Source organism: Eumetopias jubatus, unplaced genomic scaffold, assembly GCF_037043125.1.
Source record: "Eumetopias jubatus isolate StellerSeaLion01/CBP00866 unplaced genomic scaffold, mEumJub1_p1.0 scaffold_12, whole genome shotgun sequence".
In the NCBI taxonomy this organism is placed as follows: Eukaryota; Metazoa; Chordata; class Mammalia; order Carnivora; family Otariidae; genus Eumetopias; species Eumetopias jubatus.
The window spans coordinates 439,432-457,946 of NW_028274818.1; the positions used below are offsets into that span (position 1 = coordinate 439,432).

General features: G+C 44.1%; 1 protein-coding gene across 6 annotated transcripts in view; it reads right to left on the reverse strand.

Moving 5' to 3' along the window:
- The window catches only part of NUP210L (nucleoporin 210 like), an 82,908-nt gene that overhangs the window by 15,882 nt on the left and 48,511 nt on the right, over positions 1-18,515 (reverse strand). For 3 of the 6 annotated variants that reach the window (XM_028090121.2, XM_088017096.1, XM_088017094.1), the window contains 16 exons: positions 18,183-18,375; positions 13,414-13,502; positions 13,106-13,210; positions 12,693-12,794; positions 11,240-11,368; positions 10,782-10,909; positions 9,680-9,812; positions 8,942-9,004; positions 8,396-8,575; positions 7,952-8,032; positions 7,736-7,867; positions 5,070-5,228; positions 4,075-4,166; positions 3,332-3,545; positions 1,329-1,504; positions 522-739 (listed from right to left, as the gene is read on the reverse strand). In XM_028090121.2, the coding sequence (XP_027945922.2) occupies positions 522-739; positions 1,329-1,504; positions 3,332-3,545; positions 4,075-4,166; positions 5,070-5,228; positions 7,736-7,867; positions 7,952-8,032; positions 8,396-8,575; positions 8,942-9,004; positions 9,680-9,812; positions 10,782-10,909; positions 11,240-11,368; positions 12,693-12,794; positions 13,106-13,210; positions 13,414-13,502; positions 18,183-18,375 (2,194 nt within the window). The remainder of the gene's footprint in view (positions 1-521; positions 740-1,328; positions 1,505-3,331; positions 3,546-4,074; positions 4,167-5,069; positions 5,229-7,735; positions 7,868-7,951; positions 8,033-8,395; positions 8,576-8,941; positions 9,005-9,679; positions 9,813-10,781; positions 10,910-11,239; positions 11,369-12,692; positions 12,795-13,105; positions 13,211-13,413; positions 13,503-18,182; positions 18,376-18,515) is intronic. The other 3 variants (XM_028090123.2, XM_088017095.1, XM_088017093.1) reach the window with 3 other exon arrangements.

Below are 18,515 nucleotides of genomic sequence, written 5' to 3' on the forward strand. Positions count from 1 at the left end.
CACGAGAAGGGGGAGGGTCAGAGGGAGAAGCAGACTCCCTGGTGAGCAGGGAGCCCAATGTGGGACGCTGGGATCATGACCTGAGCCAAAGGCAGTAGCTTAACCTACTGAGCCACCCAGGTGCCCAAATATTTTATTTTTTAAAATAATCTCTACACCTAACATGGGGCTTGAACTTACAACCCCGAGATCAAGAATCGCATGCTCTGACTGAGCAGGCCAGGTGACCCTAGGCCCTCAGATTTTAAATTGTTTCGAAAAAATTATCTAAGGGATGAGTTGCTTTCTCATCCTGTCAGCTGTGGGGTTAAGAAAGGGAAGGTATCGGGTACCTGGGTGGCTCAGATGGTTAAGCATCTGCCTTCGGCTCAGGTCATGATCCCAGGGTCCTGGGATGGAGTCCCACATCGGGCTCCCTGCTCAGCGGGGAGCCTGCTTCTCCCTCTGCTTCTCTCTCTCTCTGTCTCTCATGAATAAATAAATAAAATCTTAAAAAAAAAAAAAAGGGAAGGTATCCAAACCATTGTGGTTGAGGAGGTGAGTCCTGAAGCAGATGACATCTCCAACAAAGGTGAGCTGGGTGTCTGGCTCAATGGCATGCTCCACAGCAACAGGGACATAATCTGCCACACCTGGGTGCCTCCGGTCCCAGATTCCCAAAAGCGTCACTCCTGTGTTCACTGCCTGGGCCACATAAGTATAGTTCCTATTCCCTGGCCCAATAAGTAGCAGGTCATCTCTGAAAGGAGATAAGAAAGTAGCAGGTCATCTCTGAAAGATCACTGTTAGGACACAGTTCTGGGGGCAGAGCTGATCGCAGCATTTTCTATTCAACAGCTTGAAGGTTCAGAAGGAATTCTATGGTGGAGGGCAAGCAACGAGTAGCCAAGGGTCAGGTCTATTACCTTTATATACAGAGTACCCAGTAAGGCCCCCCCTTTTGAAATTAAAAATTTGTTTTCCAGTACAGCCTTTTTTTTTTTTTTTAAGTAGGCTCCATGCGCAGCGTGGCTTGAACTCACAACACTGCGATCAAGAGTAGGATGCTTAACCGACCAAGCCATCCAGGAGCCCCAGGACAGCTTCTTAATAATAATACTCCTATCAGCTCCCTATGGGGGCTTTCTGTGAACTGGGCTTGACAGATTGAAGACACCCTGAAATTCTTCTTCATTAAACAACTAGCACCATCCTGGTGTTTCCCATCCTAATGAAAGAAAGAAAGATCAGATTCCGAGTAGAGAACACTGAGAGGAATTTACTGGATAACCCTAGCCTATCTGCACAATTTCTACCACAATATAGACATCATTCCTTTGATTCCACACCTGTTCAGAGCCAGATGAAGCTGGGTATTGTGTGTGTGGAATTTCTCTCCAATGCTGTTATAAAACTGGACAACGAAGGTGAGAGACATGCCCACAGGAAAGGCTGGCAGAGTCCTCCCGTGGGCTGCATACAGCTTGGGTTGGCTGCTCATCCGCATGTATGTCACTGGCGCCACCTGCGGGCGGGAGAAGGGCCACTGGAGAGGAGCTGCCATAGATTGTGAAGTCCTGACCTGAGATGACTTAAATCAGAGCTGAGTAAGAAATACGACAGTACAGGAAATGGCTCCTGAATTATTAAAGCTAAGAGAATGTGGAGAGAAGTTGGAGCTTTCTTTTTAAGATTTTATTTATTTACTTGAGACAGTGTGTGCACAGATGAACAGAGGAGGGGCAGAGGGAGAGGGAGAAGCAGGCTCCCCGCTGAGCAGGGAGCCTGATGTGGGACTCAATCCCAGGACCCTGGGACCATGACCTGAGCCGAAGGCAGACACTCAACTGACTGAGCCACCCAGATGCCCCTAAAGATTTTATTTTTAAGTAATCTCTACACCCAGCATGGGGCTTGAACCCATGATCAAGAGTCACAGGTTCGGGCGCCTGGGTGGCTCAGTTGGTTGAGCGACTGCCTTCGGCTCAGGTCATGACTCTGGAGTCCTGGGATCGAGTCCCACATCGGGCTCCCAGCTTGGCGGGGAGTCTGCTTCTCCCTCTGACCCTTCCCCCTCTCATTCTCTCTCTCTCTATCTCATTCTCAAATAAATAAATCTCTCAAATAAATAAATAAAATCTTAAAAAAAAAAAAAAAGTCACAGATTCCCCCAACTGAGCCAGCCAGGCTCCCCCCAGATTTGTTATCAGTTTAGTGGAGAATAATAATGCCTACCTCAGAGGGCTTCTTCAGTAGTTAGGAGAAATACATGCAAAAGAACCAACATAGTGGCTGGAATATGCTAGATGTTTAATCCCTGAAATATTTCTCTGAATTCTTTTAAAAGATTTTATTTATTTATTTGACAGAGAGAGAGCACAAAGAGGGGGAGCGGGAGAGGGAGAAGCAGACTCCCCGCTGAGCAGGAAGCCCAACATGGGGCTCGATCCCAGGATCCTGAGATCATGACCTGAGCTGAAGGCAGACGCTTAAGCAACTGAGCCACCCAGGTGCCCCACGGAGGGAGAGAATCTCAAGCAGACTCCATGCCCAGCATGGAGCCCGACACAGGGCTCGATCTTACAACCCTGAGATCATGACCTGAGCTGAAACCAAGAGTTGGATGCTTTGGGGCGCCTGGGTGGCTCAGTCGTGAAGCATCTGCCTTTGGCTCAGGTCATGATCCCAGGGTCCTGGGATCGAGCCCCGCATCGGGCTCCCTGCTCCGCGGGAAGCCTGCTTCTCCCTCTGCCACTCCCCCTGCTTGTGTTCCCTCTTTTGCTATGTCTCTCTCTCTCTGTCAAATAAATAGAATCTTAAAAAAAAAAAAAAAAAGAGTTGGATGCTTAATTGAATGTGCCACCCAGGCGCCCCATGTTAGACTAAAAATTTTTTTTTTTTTAATTTATTTGACAGAGAGACAGCGAGAGAGGGAACACAAGCCCGGGGAGTGGGAGAGGGAGAAGCAGGCTTCCCGCGGAGCAGGGAGCCCGACGTGGGGCTCGATCCCAGGACCCTGGGACCATGACCTGAGCCGAAGGCAGACGCTTAACGACTGAGCCACCCAGGCGCCCCGGACTAAACTTTTTAATTCTAATAACAAAGCCTAATTTTGATTGCAATAGTTCTACCCTCTCCCACACCCTTTTGCCAACACTGCTCAGAAGTGTACCAATTTGAGGCTAATCCCTCTTATAACAAGGCCTCTAAAGGCCACTTTTGATGTCAAGATTGTCCTCTCATCTTATAGTTCGCTCTGACCTCCAGGGAAGTTCCTAGTTCTTAAACCAGGAAATCTGCCTCTTCAGGCCATGGTATTCCTTTTATTTTTTGAGTAAGTTCCTGAACTCACCTGAACTCCAGTTATGGTTGTTTGGTTGACTCCAAAAGGTTCTACAGAAGTGACTTCCAACACAGCAGTACCTGCGATGGAACCAGCTTTCAGGAGCCCTTCGCCATCCTCCTCGATGACAGATGAATTAGGGGAACACTGGAGAACACGGGAGCTCACAAAGGCGGCCCCTTCCCTAGAGAACAAATGGAACGAGTGGCGTCTCTTGGGGGCTCTGACCAGAAAGAAAGGAGATGCCAGGGTTACTGTTAGAGACTGTGCTCAGGAGACCACGTGCCATTCTCCATGTTGCGTCCTTATTTGTTCCTCAAGTAAAAGTCTGCCTTTGGATTATGCCTATCTCTTTAAAAACCACATCCCATCACATATTTATCATTAAAAAATCGTTCAGCTTGGGGCGCCCGGGTGGCTCAGTTGGTTAAGGGTCCGCCTTCGGCTCAGGTCATGGTCCCGGAGTCCTGGGATCGAGCCTCGCATCGGGCTCCCTGCTCAGTGGAGAGCCTGCTTCTCCCTCTCCCACTCCCCCTGCTTGTGTTTTCTCTCTCTCACTGTCTCTCTCTGTCAAATAAAAAAATAAAATCTTTAAAAAATTTTTTTAAATGGTTAATTTTATGTAACATGAATTTCACTTCAGCTAAAAAAACTTATTTGTGGGTTAAAAAAATCACCTAGAAGGCAAGAGTTCTTTCCATGTTCCAAAGGGTAAGGTTGGAACCTGGCCTGCCCTTCCCCACTCCCCTCACCTGTTGGTGTGGAGTCTGAGCTGGGAATTCATGGGCATCAGAATTTGCTCAGGCTGGCACTCTGGAAAGAACAGTTGGAGTTTCTCAAACACCTAAAGTGAGAAAATAATGTCTTCCTCATTTCTGGAAAAGACAAAACTATGACCTTTGCTTGCATATCAACTACAAATCAACATCCACCTCACTTCAGCTTAGCCTGAGGGTCCACGACACTCTTTTCCAAATGAGCCAGACACTTAAAACGCACCTTGGTATTCTATAGAATACAAATCTAATATCAGCCCTGCTTCTGACAAAGCTACACTGACCAACCACATCCTCTGTATCACTTAGATATTAGGTATAAAATAATTTTGAAATTTCTAATTTTAACTCTGGTAACCTGAAAAGAGATTTGAGAATAAAAACTTATAATGGTAAATTAGCTAGTCCTAGTAAAAAGCTCTTTCCTCTACCCCTCACTGAATCAGAGAAACAAAACCAAAATAAAGGAAAAAGAAAAAGAAAAAAAAATTAGTCCTAAATTCAGAGGTAGAGAAACCTATTTGGCCCCACAAATGACCATTTTTCTTTTGAACACTAAAAACAACAGGGCCAGTTAGCTTTCAGCCTCACAACACCTGTAGAAACCAACCATTCATGTTTTTACACGTTACTGGAAGTTAGGGTTAGATCTCCTAAGTGGATGGTATCATAATATCTATGTTAGGCAGAGCAGCTCAGAAACGAATCCCTCTTTAGTTATTATGGTTTCATATCTTGTGTTTATTGTGTGGGGAGTTGAGGAGAGTGCATGTTCTTACAGGTTCTAATATCAATACTTACATAGATGCAATTAGCAAGAATGACAAAGATCTAGAAACTATGAGCCTATTTTAGGGCTCCCTCTAGCAATTTCTCTACCTCTATCCAGACAAAGCTCCTCATGGATGATAAGAGAATATAACCTTCTTCTCCTTGATATGTAAAAACAAGATTTAGGTTTGGGACCTTACCAGGATCTGAACTTCATCAGACAATTCCGACAAATTCCCCTCAAGCTGCCCAGAGGAACTGTTCATACAGCGGACAGTGACTTTGATACTGGTCCGACCAGCTGCTTTTGTATGGACAACCATGGCAAAGTTATTCTCTACTGGGAGTTGTAGGAAAACCTGGAAGACAGTCAGGAGTGGATTAAGAAATAATCATTAATAATCACTGTGCCCTTCCCTCTGTGTTGTTACGATAAAGAAAATGTATGCTAGATAGATCTGTATAAAAGAACTAGAGTACCAAGTTATTTTCATAGTTATTTCTTTTCATAGTTATTTCTTTCATTTTCCCAGCAACACAGTCACCCTTCAAGTAAACTCTGGACTCAACTAGCACTCAACTAATTCTGGCAAGCCTCTCTGACAGTCTCATGTTATCCTGAAGTCAATCCATTCACAGAAGAATGAAAATGAAGGAAGGGTTTCTAAAATGGCTTCAGAGAGTAGAACTTGAATTGGGAGAAGTGAGATAATCTACCCCTGGAGTTCAGAGTGGTAGCAAGGAAGGGAGAGGCCAAGAAAGGAGAGCTCTTTCAGGACTATGCTCACCCTAGTGGGCCATCGCCCTACTGCTTCCCCACCACTCTGGCCCAGACTGGATAAGGCCATCGGGAAGGCAGGGCCAACGTTAAGACACATGTTGGAGTTGACACCTGCCTACCTTTGGGGCACTACTTCATGTCCTCTTTCTGCTGTCCAGAGCCTTCAAGACCTTTCTTCCAGCTCTCTGGACTCACAGAGTCCCAAGTTCCAAAATCACCTTTCCCTCTTCCCCTACAGAAAAATTACCATTTCCTTCATGCAGATCTCAATCAGTTGTCTGGAAGGAAGTCTTATGCTAAAGAACAAGTGTTCTATAATATGTTTGATCCAAGTGAATCTCTGAGTGTTTACACCACATGCAGGAGACCTCCATGTGGGGCTGGCTCAGCTCACCCTGCAGGATCTGAGGCAGGAGGAGAAACTCTGTGTGTGCCTCTCAATCACTTTTCCTAGAGACAAGAGTTGGGCTTTAGATAAAATTGGAGGAAGGGAGAAGTAGAATAGATGCTAAAGGCCTGTGCCATCCCCTCATTTCATACAATCTCTGTTTTCTAGTCAAGAAAAAGAGCTGAATTCCTGTGCAGAACTCTGCCAAACTAAGTACAGTTATACTCAATTCTGAGTACAAGTAGGCTCAGGGAAGTCCACGACAGACAGAAGACCCAAACACCAGTTTCCCTAGACTACAGATCTAGGGTATCTTTAGAAGGATTACAAATAGATTTTGTCACTTTTTTCAGACTTTTCTTTTCTTTTTGGCTGGCTCCAGAAATACCTGATTAATTCTAGCTCCTGTAACCTCTCTGTTCTCTCCCAAGATCTACCTCTCTTTATTCTTTTTTTTTAAAGATTTTATTTATTTATTTGACAGGGAGAGACACAGCGAGAGAGGGAACACAAGCAGGGGGAGTGGGAGAGGGAGAAGCAGGCCTCCCACAGAGCAGGGAGCCCGATGCGGGGCTCAATCCCAGGACCCTGGGATCATGACCTGAGCCGAAGGCAGATGCTTAACGACCGAGCCACCCAGGCGCCCCTCTAACTCTTTATTCCTGTGGGCACTGAGTCGTGACCTACTGGGTAACTTGGCTGCAGGTTCCTTCTGCCTAAGGATCTAGGCGGCTGCCACTGTCCCCAGACCACCTTGGGTAGGTTCTCTGAAACTGACCATCCGGTAACAATATTGTAAACTAGGTAAAGTTAGCCTGTTGCATCCCCTGCCTCCCTCCCTCCTCTCTCTAATTCTTTTTCAGGTTTCTGAGTAAGGCTTAATGCTGTGTGCATTACGACATCAGAACTATTTTCACTTATCACAGAGCATAGGCTCACCTCAGAGCTACCGCAGATTCAGTGCCAGACCACCACAGTAAAGCAAATGTTGCAATAAAGCGAGTCAATGAATTTCCTGGTTTTCCAGTGCACATAAAATTTGCATTTACACTATACTATTAGTCTATTAGGTGTGCAATAAATAGCATTATGTCTAAAACAATGTACCTATCTTAATTAAAAATACGATATTGCTAAAAAATGCTAACCGTCATCTGAGCTTTCAGTGAATCATACTCACTGATCAATCACAGGTGAGCATAACAAATAAAATAGTGGAAAAGTTTGAAATATTGTGAGAATTACCAAACTGTGACACAGAGAACAGAGTGAGCAAATGCTGTCAAGAAAACAGCACCAACAGCCTTGTGGTTGCTGCAAAGCTTCCATTTGTAAAAACATGCAGTATCTGTGAAGCAAAGCCCAGTACAGTGAAGGGTACCCATATATATACTTTGTATTCATAACGTGTTACTACCTCTCATGGACACAGTCAAATGCTAACAAATACAATATTAAGGGAAACATTGTTTTTGAGAGCTCCTTCCAGCAAAGTATATTAAAAATTACATAGCATTATCTGAGTACTCCAACTGAATTCTTCATATGATTTGTAGGTTTCCAGAGTACACAGAACAAGGGGAGGAGATAAGCAATAACACTGTGTAGTTTAGAAAGTAAAGTCAGTCTCAAACTTGATGAAATAAGGTAAATTTACTATCAATGTCCCTGAGATAATATAATAGACACATTCCTACCTCTGAATGCCTGGGTACTAGATCCAAAACATCCCTTTTGCTCATGGACCAGTGGAACGTGAGCCCAGGGTTGGCATTGCTGAAGGAGAAAGGGGTCTGAGTACTGGTCACTCCCATGATGTAAACTGGCATCTGAAAAGAAGAAGGAGCGCTGTGCTGGGTGTCCTGCCCAGCTGGCATCACCAGAGTACACCGAGACAGAGCCACCGTACTGACCTCAGTTGCTGCGATGAGTCGAGTAGCAGCTGCAAGGATCCTAACAGCCCTTAGCTGAACCACTTCAATATGTACTTCATCCTGCTCAACAGGTAGAAGCAAGCTTAGGCTAAGAGGGGTGTCTGTGCAGTGGACAGAGGATGCTTACGATAACTAGTTTGTTGTTGTTTGGGGCATTCAACAAAAAAATACGCCATAGATGTGTTTGTTTCTGTTCCCTAAACAATTCCTTAAGGATAGGGACTATGTCTTGTAACAATGCCAAAAACTCTGTGGGGTTTTCCCTAAAGATTACATATTTCCCATGCTTGGTTAAGAGAATGCCGGGTAAGGGACTCAAAGGGTTTTTCTGGGCTGCTGACACCCTCCTCCTCACCACCCCACATGCCCCAATATGGTTCCCAGATGGAAAAGTGGAAGCAGAGCAGAGCAAAGAACCAAGACCTGAGAAAACACAATGACTTTGCCAGTATCTTCATTTACTGTCTGGATGGTGCCATGGACCACAGCTGTGCCAACCATCTTCCCTGTAACCTGCCCCCTCCTATTCACAACAGCCACAGTCTGGTTACTGATAGAGAAGTGAATGATAGATTGAGGCTGGGGGCCACCTTCAGACATGACCTGGAATTTAAACATGCCAGTAAATGAAGGAACATGGGGAGAAATCACATCTCTTTTCCCAACATTTTATCCAAGCAATTTGACCTCTTAGCCTCCCCCACTTCCCAACAGACATATCCCACATCAACTCAAATGCAGAAGAAATGCAAGTGCCACATATGATCTATGGGGTTCCCAGAGGTAGGATTTACCCTGTTCATTAGGGGACAGGAAAGGACTAATTTTCTTCTTTATCAGATCCTGCTATACTTGGCTGGGAGTAGACAAGAGGAGGCCAATAGGAAGAAGGGGGTGCATGTGTGTTGGGGTGGGACGGAGCAGGGTGAGGAGAAAGGGTAAATCATATTTTCCTGACTTTGAGATCACCTGCATCATGTTAGTTGGAATCAGTGTCATTTTCTCTGGAACAAGTCTGAATGGAGGAAATACCTTGAAGGAGAAGACCAAACAAAACAGGGGCGGACTAGAACCAATTTCGTAACAAGTGATCATGCAGCTTATTCTAAGGAAAAAATCCTACACACAGACATGGATTTTACTTTATTTATAAATATAAATTTTATTTATAATAGCAAAAACTTATAAATGAGAATGCTTTAAAACTTATACGTCCACTCATTGGAATAAAAGTGGTCATTAAAGTTATGTTAATAATTATCTTTCTTTTTTACTTTTTCTCAGACATATACAAGAGCAGGGAGAGCAGTATAACGGACTCTCGGTACCGATCACCAACTGCCCACACAGGGCCAGCAACGAGCTTTTAATGACGGATGAAAAAAGCAGCATGATTCATCTATGTTAAATATGCTTGGAGAAGAAATGAAGGATTATTAACGAACATTTGCCTCTAACTAGTGGAATTATAGGTGATTTTCATTCTGCATCTTTATTATTTCTTTTGCTTTCCAAATTTTCTACAAGAAGTGTATTACTTTTATACAGAAAAACAAAAACCTAAAACAAATTGCGTATTGTTTCAAGAGTTAGACAGCTATCATTTTACTTAGTCAAATAATTTTTATCTTATGCAAAATAAACAGAAAAAGATGAATAAAGCTAAATAAGATGAGGTATTAATTTTGGATGAGATAATTTCCTTACCTCAATCTGGCGAGGAGCCGATGTGAATTTCCTCCCCATCTTGTCCCTGGCAATAGCCACAAGTGTGGTTTGCCCAACAGAGACAGCTCGAAGGATATAATTTTCAGAGTATTCATCCTGTTCCTCCATTAGCCTGCAAAGACATAGGTGTTTTTAGGTAAGAAAGATTTGATTTTGGGGTGCCTGGGTGGCTCAGTCAGTTGAGCATCCAACTCTTGGTTTTGGCTTGGGTCCTGGTCTTGGAGCCATGGGATGGAGCCCGTTGCCAGGTTCTGCATGGAGTCTGCAAGTCCCTCTCCCTCCCCCTAAAGTCCCTCCCAAAATAAATACATAAAATCGTTTAAAAAAAAAAAAATTGATTTTAAGAGTAGCCAGTTACGCTTCTTTCCAAGATGCATAACATTTTCTGTTCATTTTAACTCTAGTTAAAGGGAACTGCCAGAAAATAAATTTCCACAGTCAAGACAAAGTTCATGGCGGGGTGCCTGGGTGGCTCAGTTGTTGAGCGTCTGCGTTCGGCTCAGGTCATGATCTCAGGGTCCTGGGATCGAGCCCCACACCAGGCTCCCTGCTCAGCGGAAAGCCTGCTTCTCCCTCTCCCCCTCCCCCTGCTTGTGTTCCCTCTCTCGCTCGGTCTCTCTCTGTCAAATAAATAAATAAAATCTTAAAAAAAAAAAAAGTTCATGGCAATGGCAGGAAGCTCCTGAAGGCGAAATACTTGTTCTAAGGCCCCAAAGGAATAAGGGCAACATAAACATAAGACTGGCAAAACCGCAAATACTAAAGCACCTTGGAATTTCTGTATTCTCCTTTTGCAGAGGGAATACCAGCACCTCTGCTTCTAGATAGATTTTTGAAGGTCTTCCATCCTGAAGCACCCTAGATGATACTATCCAAGGAGAAGTTTCAAAAAATGGAAATATTCACAAGACACATGAGTTTGTCCCTAAACAATAGATCTGAGGACGTGGAAGGGGTACTTTGTAGAGAGCCGAATATGGCGGGAGAGTACGGGCCGAAAGAAGAAAATCTGAAGTAACGCAGGGGGAGCCGACTCTTGATGTTCGGCCTGGGGAGAAGGAAGTGTTGAGGTAGTACTCACGTCAGGGTGACGATGGCAGAAGCCAACTGCATTTTAAGCTCCATGTTTCTGAAGTATTTATTTCGGAATGGGTGTTTGGAAGAGCCAAGAACCCTCACAGTTACTAACACAGTTTTACCTATTTCAACCTAGTAGTTAAAAAAGAAAGGTAATTTTAGTAGAAGTGTCTCATTCACCAAGGACAGTCTAACTAACTCTTTGAGAGTGACAAACTGCTGAATGCTCCTGGTCAGCCTTTTATCGAATAAACCTAATCTACTAGTGCTAGTTTATCTGCTCTTCAATACTCTATTCATCTTATAATGTTGGAATGTTGTTCTTTAAGGACAGGTATTTCCATTAACATCACTGAAGGTCCTGCTGCTGCAAGCACAGGAGCCACACAGACTATATAAAGTGGGGCTACAGGGCAAGAATGAGGCCTGCTTCTCTGATGTGAAACTGCAAACGTCTCTCACCTTATCAATCAGATCAAGCTCCAGCTCTTGTATGTCTGACACCCTGAGGTAGGCCACTGCTGGACCCAGGAAAGCCAAGCACAGATCGTAGACCTCTAAGGTGAGAAATCCAGGGTGTACTGGAACTAACTAGAAGGAAGACGATGGCAGCTGGATAAGGAAGCACACATGCTCCAAATATAATCAAAGGAACTATTTTCATTCAAAGCGCAAAATACAACAACTTACTTCCTTTCTGATGGGAACTGAGAGGTCACCTTACATGTCTCAGGCACAGCACAATATGCACCCTTAACAAATATTAACTGATAAAGAGCAAGCTTTAAGTTGACTGAATTCAAGCAGAATCCAACATACATATCCAGCTTCTTAATTAAGAACAAGGAAGGGATTTCATGAAGAAAGTCCAGTCCATTTATGATGAAATCACCAGTGGGGGAGGAAGCATGAGAAGAACATGGTTTTCTGTCACATGCTGCAGATCCTGCCCTGAGTAGTAGGTACTTTCACACCCTGTACACAGTGCTGCAATCTCCCCCCTCTTAAACATTATGACCTTTGAGCTCTTAGAAGGAAAGGAAATATACACATGTTAATAGAAGGTATTATTTTTATTACTAAAAGTCAACTAAAAGCAAATCCCTTGGCATACTGATTACAAAGATAGCTTAATATGGGCGCCTGGGTGGCTCAGTTGGTTAAGCGACTGCCTTCGGCTCAGGTCATGATCCTGGAGTCCCACATCGAGCTCCCTGCTGAGCAGGGAGTCTGCTTCTCCCTCTGACCCTCTTCCCTCTCGTGCTCTCTATCTCTCATTCTCTCTCTCTCAAATAAATAAATAAAATCTTTAAAAAACAAAACAAAACAAAGATAGCTTAATATATTGAGTTGTCATATCCTGGCTAAAAACACCATATACTCAAGTTATGAAGTCAACAGTACAACTAATTATCCACACTGGGGCGCCTGGGTGGTTCAGTAGTTAAGCGTCTGCCTTCAGCCCAGGTCATGGTCCCAGGGTCCTGGGATCCAGCCCCACATCAGGCTCCCTGCTCAGCTGGAAGCCTGCCTCTCCCTCTCTCACTCCCCCTGCTTGTGTTCCCTCTCTCATTGTGTCTCTGTCAAATAAATAAATAAAAATCTTAAAAAAGAAGAAACTATCCACACAGTTCTGTGCTTTGAAACTTATAGAAATGAACCTTCCTTTCGTGGAAATCTTACAGTTAGATGTCTTCTACACTGTCTCAGTTCAATCAGAAACAAAAATTGCCCAGCAAGTTGAAGAAAAAAAAAACAAGCTTGTTTTGGGTTGGAGAATCTATGAAGGTTAAAAAATGAGGCAAATGTTACTTTTATAACAAGTCTGAGACATACAATGGAATTTTTCTAATCATTCTCGTAAGGATGAACTTTGACCTGACACTATCAACTTGGGACTATCTCTAAACCTCACCTGGATAGAGCTTTCTGCTTCCATGTAAGTGACGGTGACAATGTCCTGCTCACTGCTGTTGACCAGAAAATAACCAGATCCTTCCACAAGGCTAAATATCTCCTATGGAAAGATCAGACACAGAACACTCCATTCTCTTTGGTTTTTAAATAATTCAGAGAAAACAATTCCTACCTACTTAAGGAAGAGTATGGGATTAAAAGATTAACATCAATGGACCAAAGACAAACTATGATTATTACAGTATTACTACCAAGGATATTGCACCTAATTATTACACATATGTTACATATGCTTATCAGTGATTTTCAACACATAAGTGAACTTTTTTATTGCCATACTATTAATCTTAATAACCTCATACTCTTCCCCTCCAGTCGGATCCCATTTAACTAGACCCTTCCAACTTTCACCTTCACATCAGGGTGGTTATAGATGGTGGCATTCTCGGGCAGTACAGTTACATCGTCCACCAGAAGCAGCTCCACAGCTGCAGATCTGGGCAAGTTGGAAAGTTTCTGCAAATGGAGTAAAACCACAAAGATAAGTATAAACTTTTAACTCCTCAGCTGAGAGAAGATTCCAGTGTTCTTTCACATGCCAAAGATAACAGAATCAGAGAGGTGCACAGTTCTCAGATTTACATTAGTTATAAGTGATTTTTGGTTCTTTTAAAGTTATAAATGAAGAGCCTTAAATTTCAGTGATTTCTACTTCTTACCTCTGGACTTTTCTTCTCTGGGTAGCCCACAAAATTGACTCCAATGAGTACAGTCCCTTTTAACTGATGTACTTTAAGGACCTGATGACCTGGAGACGTGAGAAACGATAAATGGAGAATACAAAAGTGTCTCCAGAAAACCAAATTCTGCCCTAATTTTTTCCAAATGATGTTCTATTGCAGGAAGAAAAAAATACTTTGTTGGGAAATACACAAGAAACAGAAAACTGAGTTTTTGTGTTGATTGCTATTATATTCCTATGTGACTCTGGGCAACAGCTTTATTTCTCAGTTTCTTTATTAAATGAGGGATTGGGCCAGGCAAAATCTAAAATTCTTTCCAGCTCTAATGGTCTGTGGTTCCAAACACAGATTGACAACAGTATATGGGGAAATTTTTGATTTAAAAATTGGAGTGAGGGGGTACCTGGGTGGCTCAGTTGGTTAAGCGTCTGCCTTCAGCTCAGGTCATAATCCCAGGGTCCTGGGATCGAGCCCCACATTGGGCTCCTTGCTCAGCAAGGAGTCTGCTTCTCCCTCTTCCTCTGTCCCTCCCTTCCCCGCTTGTACTCGCTCACGTGCTCTTTCTCTCAAATAAATATATAAAATCTTTTTAAAAAACATTTTATTTATTTGTTTGTCAGAGAGAGAGCACAAGCAGGGGCAGTGGCAGGCAGAGGGAGAGGGAGAAGCAGGCTCCCCACAGAGCAGGGAGCCCGATGTGGGACTCAAACGCAGGACTCTGGGATCATGACCTGAGCCAAAGGCAGATGCTTAACCAACTGAGCCACCAGGCACCCCAATAAATAAAATCTTAAAAAAAATTGGGGTGAGAAATAAAGATATGGCCCTCCAGGGCCTTTCACTGTTCTAAATTGTCCCATAAATGTGAACATCACATCTTGTCTACTTTACTTACTTATTTTTTTAGGATTTTATTCATTTATTTGAGAGGGAGAGAGAGCACAAGCAGGGGAGAGGGAGAAGCAGGCTCCCCGCCGAGTAGGGAGCCCGATGCGGGCCTTGATCCCAGGACCCCGGGATTATGACCTGAGCTGAAGGCAGACACTTAACCGACTGAGCCACCCAGGAGACCCTCATCTCGTCCACTTTAAATGGCTATTCCACATCAGAGCAATTCAAACTCCTTCAACTAGTGTTTGAAACTTTCTATAATCTGACCCTGTTTTACCTATTCATTCTTTTTCTTTCTTTTTAAAACTTTAACATAAATCTGCCACTTAAGTCAATTCTTGTTTTATCCTCAACACAGTAGTATGATCATGCCTGAATCTGTGACATAGTTACTCATGATGCTCCATCCATCCATCCATCCATAAACAGATTTATTGAGGGGCTACCATATACCAGGTACTATGCCAGGTAATTAGGGATGCAGAGATGAAGAAGAAAACACAATCCTTGCCTTCAAAGAAGCCTGCAGCTTTAGTGTGGTGACTGTGAGGTAAACCAACCGTACAATACTCTGTGGTGAGTGCTACTAGAGCAGTAGGTACAGAGCACAGAAAAGGAATACTTTCCTTAGATTGGTAATATAGGGTTACAGATAATTCACAGATGGCAAGAGGAAAATTTCAGCCCAGTGACAATGCAAGAAAAGAAAACATAAACACATGAAAGGAAAGAGGTAAGAGAAGCCTTGTCATGGCTAAGGATATAAAGTTGTTGAGTGGGGGTGCCCTGCTGGCTCAGCCAGAAGAGCATGCAACTCTTGGTCTTGTGGTCATTTTCAAGCCCCACATTGGGTGTAGAGATTACTTAAAACAATAAAACCTTAAAAAAATTTTTTAATAAATAAAGTTGTTGAGTGTGAGAAAAATGTAGGGTATACATGGGTAACAGTAACAGGTGAAGGGGTACCTGGGTGGCTCAGTCGTTAAGTGTCTGCCTTCGGCTCAGGTCATGATCCCAGGGTCCTGGGATCGAGCTCTGCATCCGGCTCCCTGCTCCACAGGAAGCCTGCTTCTCCCTCTCCCACTCCCCCTGCTTGTGTTCCCTCTCTCGCTGTCAAATAAATAAATAAATAAAATCTTTAAAAAAAAAATAGCAGGTGAAGCCAGAGAGGTAGGGGTTGGTATGTTAAGCTGCAACATATGAATTTTATCCTGAAAGACACAGGGAGTCCCTGAAGGCAGTGTGGTGACAGTATAGTCAGTGGTTGAGAGTATAGGCTTTGGTGTCAGAGAGCTTGCTGCTTCACCTATTTTACTGTTGTGATCTCAGAGCTTAAAACTGTACCTAGAGTACAGTAAGAACTCAATAAATAATGAATGAGCACCTGACATCATAGCAATAATACTGTCAGTCTCTCACGGTTGTTATGAAAATGACATGACAAAACACATGTGAAGTATTCAGTGCAGTGCTTGGCATGTCATAGAGTTCAGTCCATAATAGCCAAAACAATTTTTTAAAAGATTTGTTTGTTTATTTATTTGAGAGAGAGAGAGAGTGAGCGAGCAGGGGGAGGCGCAGAGGGAGAGATAGAGAGAAGCAGATTCCCCACTGAGCTCAGAGCCCAATGCAGGGCTCAATCTCAGGACCCTGAGATCAAGACCTGAGCCGAAACCAAGAGTTGGGATGCTTAACTGAATGTGCCATCCAGGCACCCCAAAACAAGAATTTTAAGAAAGAGGTTCAGAGGGGCACCTGGGTGGCTCAGTTGGTTAAGCATCTACCTTCAGCTCAGGTCATGATCCCAGGGTCCTGGGATCGAGCCCCACTTCGGGCTCCCTCCTTGGTGGGGAGCCAGCTTCTCCCTCTCCCTCTGCCTGCCTCTACCCTTGCTTGTGCTCTCTCTGTCAAATAAATAAAATCTTTAAAAAAAAAAAGAGGTCCAGATTTGTACTTTAAAACGGTAATCTAGACAGTAGTGCGGAGGACAGATTAGAGGGCAGCACAGACACAGGGAGGTCAGCCAGGAGGCTACTGTGGTAGCATGGGACAGATATGGTGAGGACACAGTGATGGAGTCAGAGGAAGGGATGAAATCAGAAAACAGAAGAAGCACTGATGGTATCTGGTGGTTGATTGTTACAGCATGTAAGGAGCATCTCTTTCCTTGCTACCATTTTTTTAAAAAATATTTTTAAGTAATCTCTACACGTATTGTACATCATAGCAATAATACTGTCAGTCGAACCCACAACCCTGAGATCAAGAGTCACACGCTCCACTGTCTGAGCCAGCCAGGTGCCCCTCCTTGCTGCCAGTTTTTACACAAAGTGTACCATATTGTTGGTATTAGAGTATTATAGTATTACATACACATGAGTATTATGCTGCCAGGTTCTCTAGCTAAGCTCTTAGACTTGTCCTGTGGGTGAGCTCCCTGTGGCTGTGGAGAAGGCTGAATCTTATTTCTCCTCTAAGCGCTCATGCCAGAAACTTAAAAGTTACCCTCCGTACCTCTTTCTTCTTCACCTCTGGGATGGCTCTGTGGCAGACTTACATGTTACTGGCCTGCAGTGAACCATGCCTGCTGGTACCCATGCCCCTGAGCAGTGCTTGTCCACCCTGAGTTGGTTTTGGCAGGTGACTGCTTCGGTGAATCGGCAAGTGTGATACAAGCAGAGGAATGAAGACTGATGACATGTGCTGCTGTCTCACAACTCCTGCCCGGTGCCTCTGGTCCCCTGTAAGATTCGTTCACCTGACTCTGCTCACTCTGTCTCCCTTTCTGCCGCCCCTTCAGGTCTCAGTGTAAATGTTACCTTCTTGGGCAGCCTTCTCTATTCTAAACTAGGTCAGGTTCTCTGCTATAACTTTCTTTTTAAGATTTTATTTATCCATTTGACAGAGAGAGACAGCAAGAGAGGGAACACAAGCAGGGGGAGTGGGAGAGGGAGAAGCAGGCTTCCCGCTGAGCAGGGAGTCCAACACAGGGCTCAATCCCAGGACCCCGGGATCATGACCTGAGCTGAAGGCAGACACTTAACGACTGAGCCACCCAGGCGCCCCTCTCTGCTGTAACTCTTAAAGCACCCCATACGTGTCCTTCAAAACACCTAACACAATCATAATATTTAAAGTCTATGGGGGGGCGCCTGGGTGGCTCAGTTGGTTAAGCGACTGCCTTCGGCTCAGGTCATGATCCTGGAGTCCCGGGATCGAGTCCCGCATCGGGCTCCCTGCTCGGCGGGGAGTCTGCTTCTCCCTCTGACCCTCCTCCCTCTCATGCTCTCTGTCTCTCATTTTCTCTCTCACAAATAAATAAAAAATCTTTAAAAAAATTTAAAAAAATAAAGTCTACGAGGGGGGCACCTAGGTGGCTCAGTCATCTGACTCTTGGCTTTGGCTCAGGTCTTGAACTCAGGGTCATGAGATTGAGCCCTGCACTGGGCTCCACACACAGCAGGGAATCTGCTTGAGATTCTCTCTTCATCTCCCTGTGCCCCTCCCCTCCTCTCAAATAAATAAATAAATAAATGAAATCTTCAGAAAGTCTGTATATAAAGTCTATGAGGGCAGAGGCCATGACTGTCTCATGTACCATTCCATCTTCAGGTGCCTAGCACACAGGCTTACACGCAGCAGTCACTCAATAAATATGTTCTTGTGAGAAATGCTGGATCCCAGACCCTGGCTTTGCAACCAAGAAATCTATATTTACATTTGCTAAAACATACAATGATCAAAGATGCAAAGAGAGATATGACAAAATCTGAAATAAACTGTCACCCAAGGGAAATACTTGGTGCAGAAACACTTAGCACACATGTAAAAGGATTTGTAAGTCACCGTAATACCATGTAGCCGAGTCTGCCCGCTGCCGTCATCCTTTGCTACCATCTCCACTGAATTATAATTTTCGAAATGAGCTAGTGTTTCATTTGAGGATTTCCATTCCAGCATTAGTGAACTGAAATTATCAAACTTTCTCCTGTGTTGATCAAACACTGCCAGTTCCAGAACTGTGTCCCTCAGGCTTGATACAGGAATCTGCATTAAAAAAAAAAAAAAGGTGGGGGGTGGGGAGGCATCTGGGTGGCTCAGTCAGTTTAAGCATCTGCCTTCAGCTCAGGTCATGATCTTGGGATTCTGGGACTGAGCCCTGCGTAGGGCTCCCTGCTCAGCAGGGA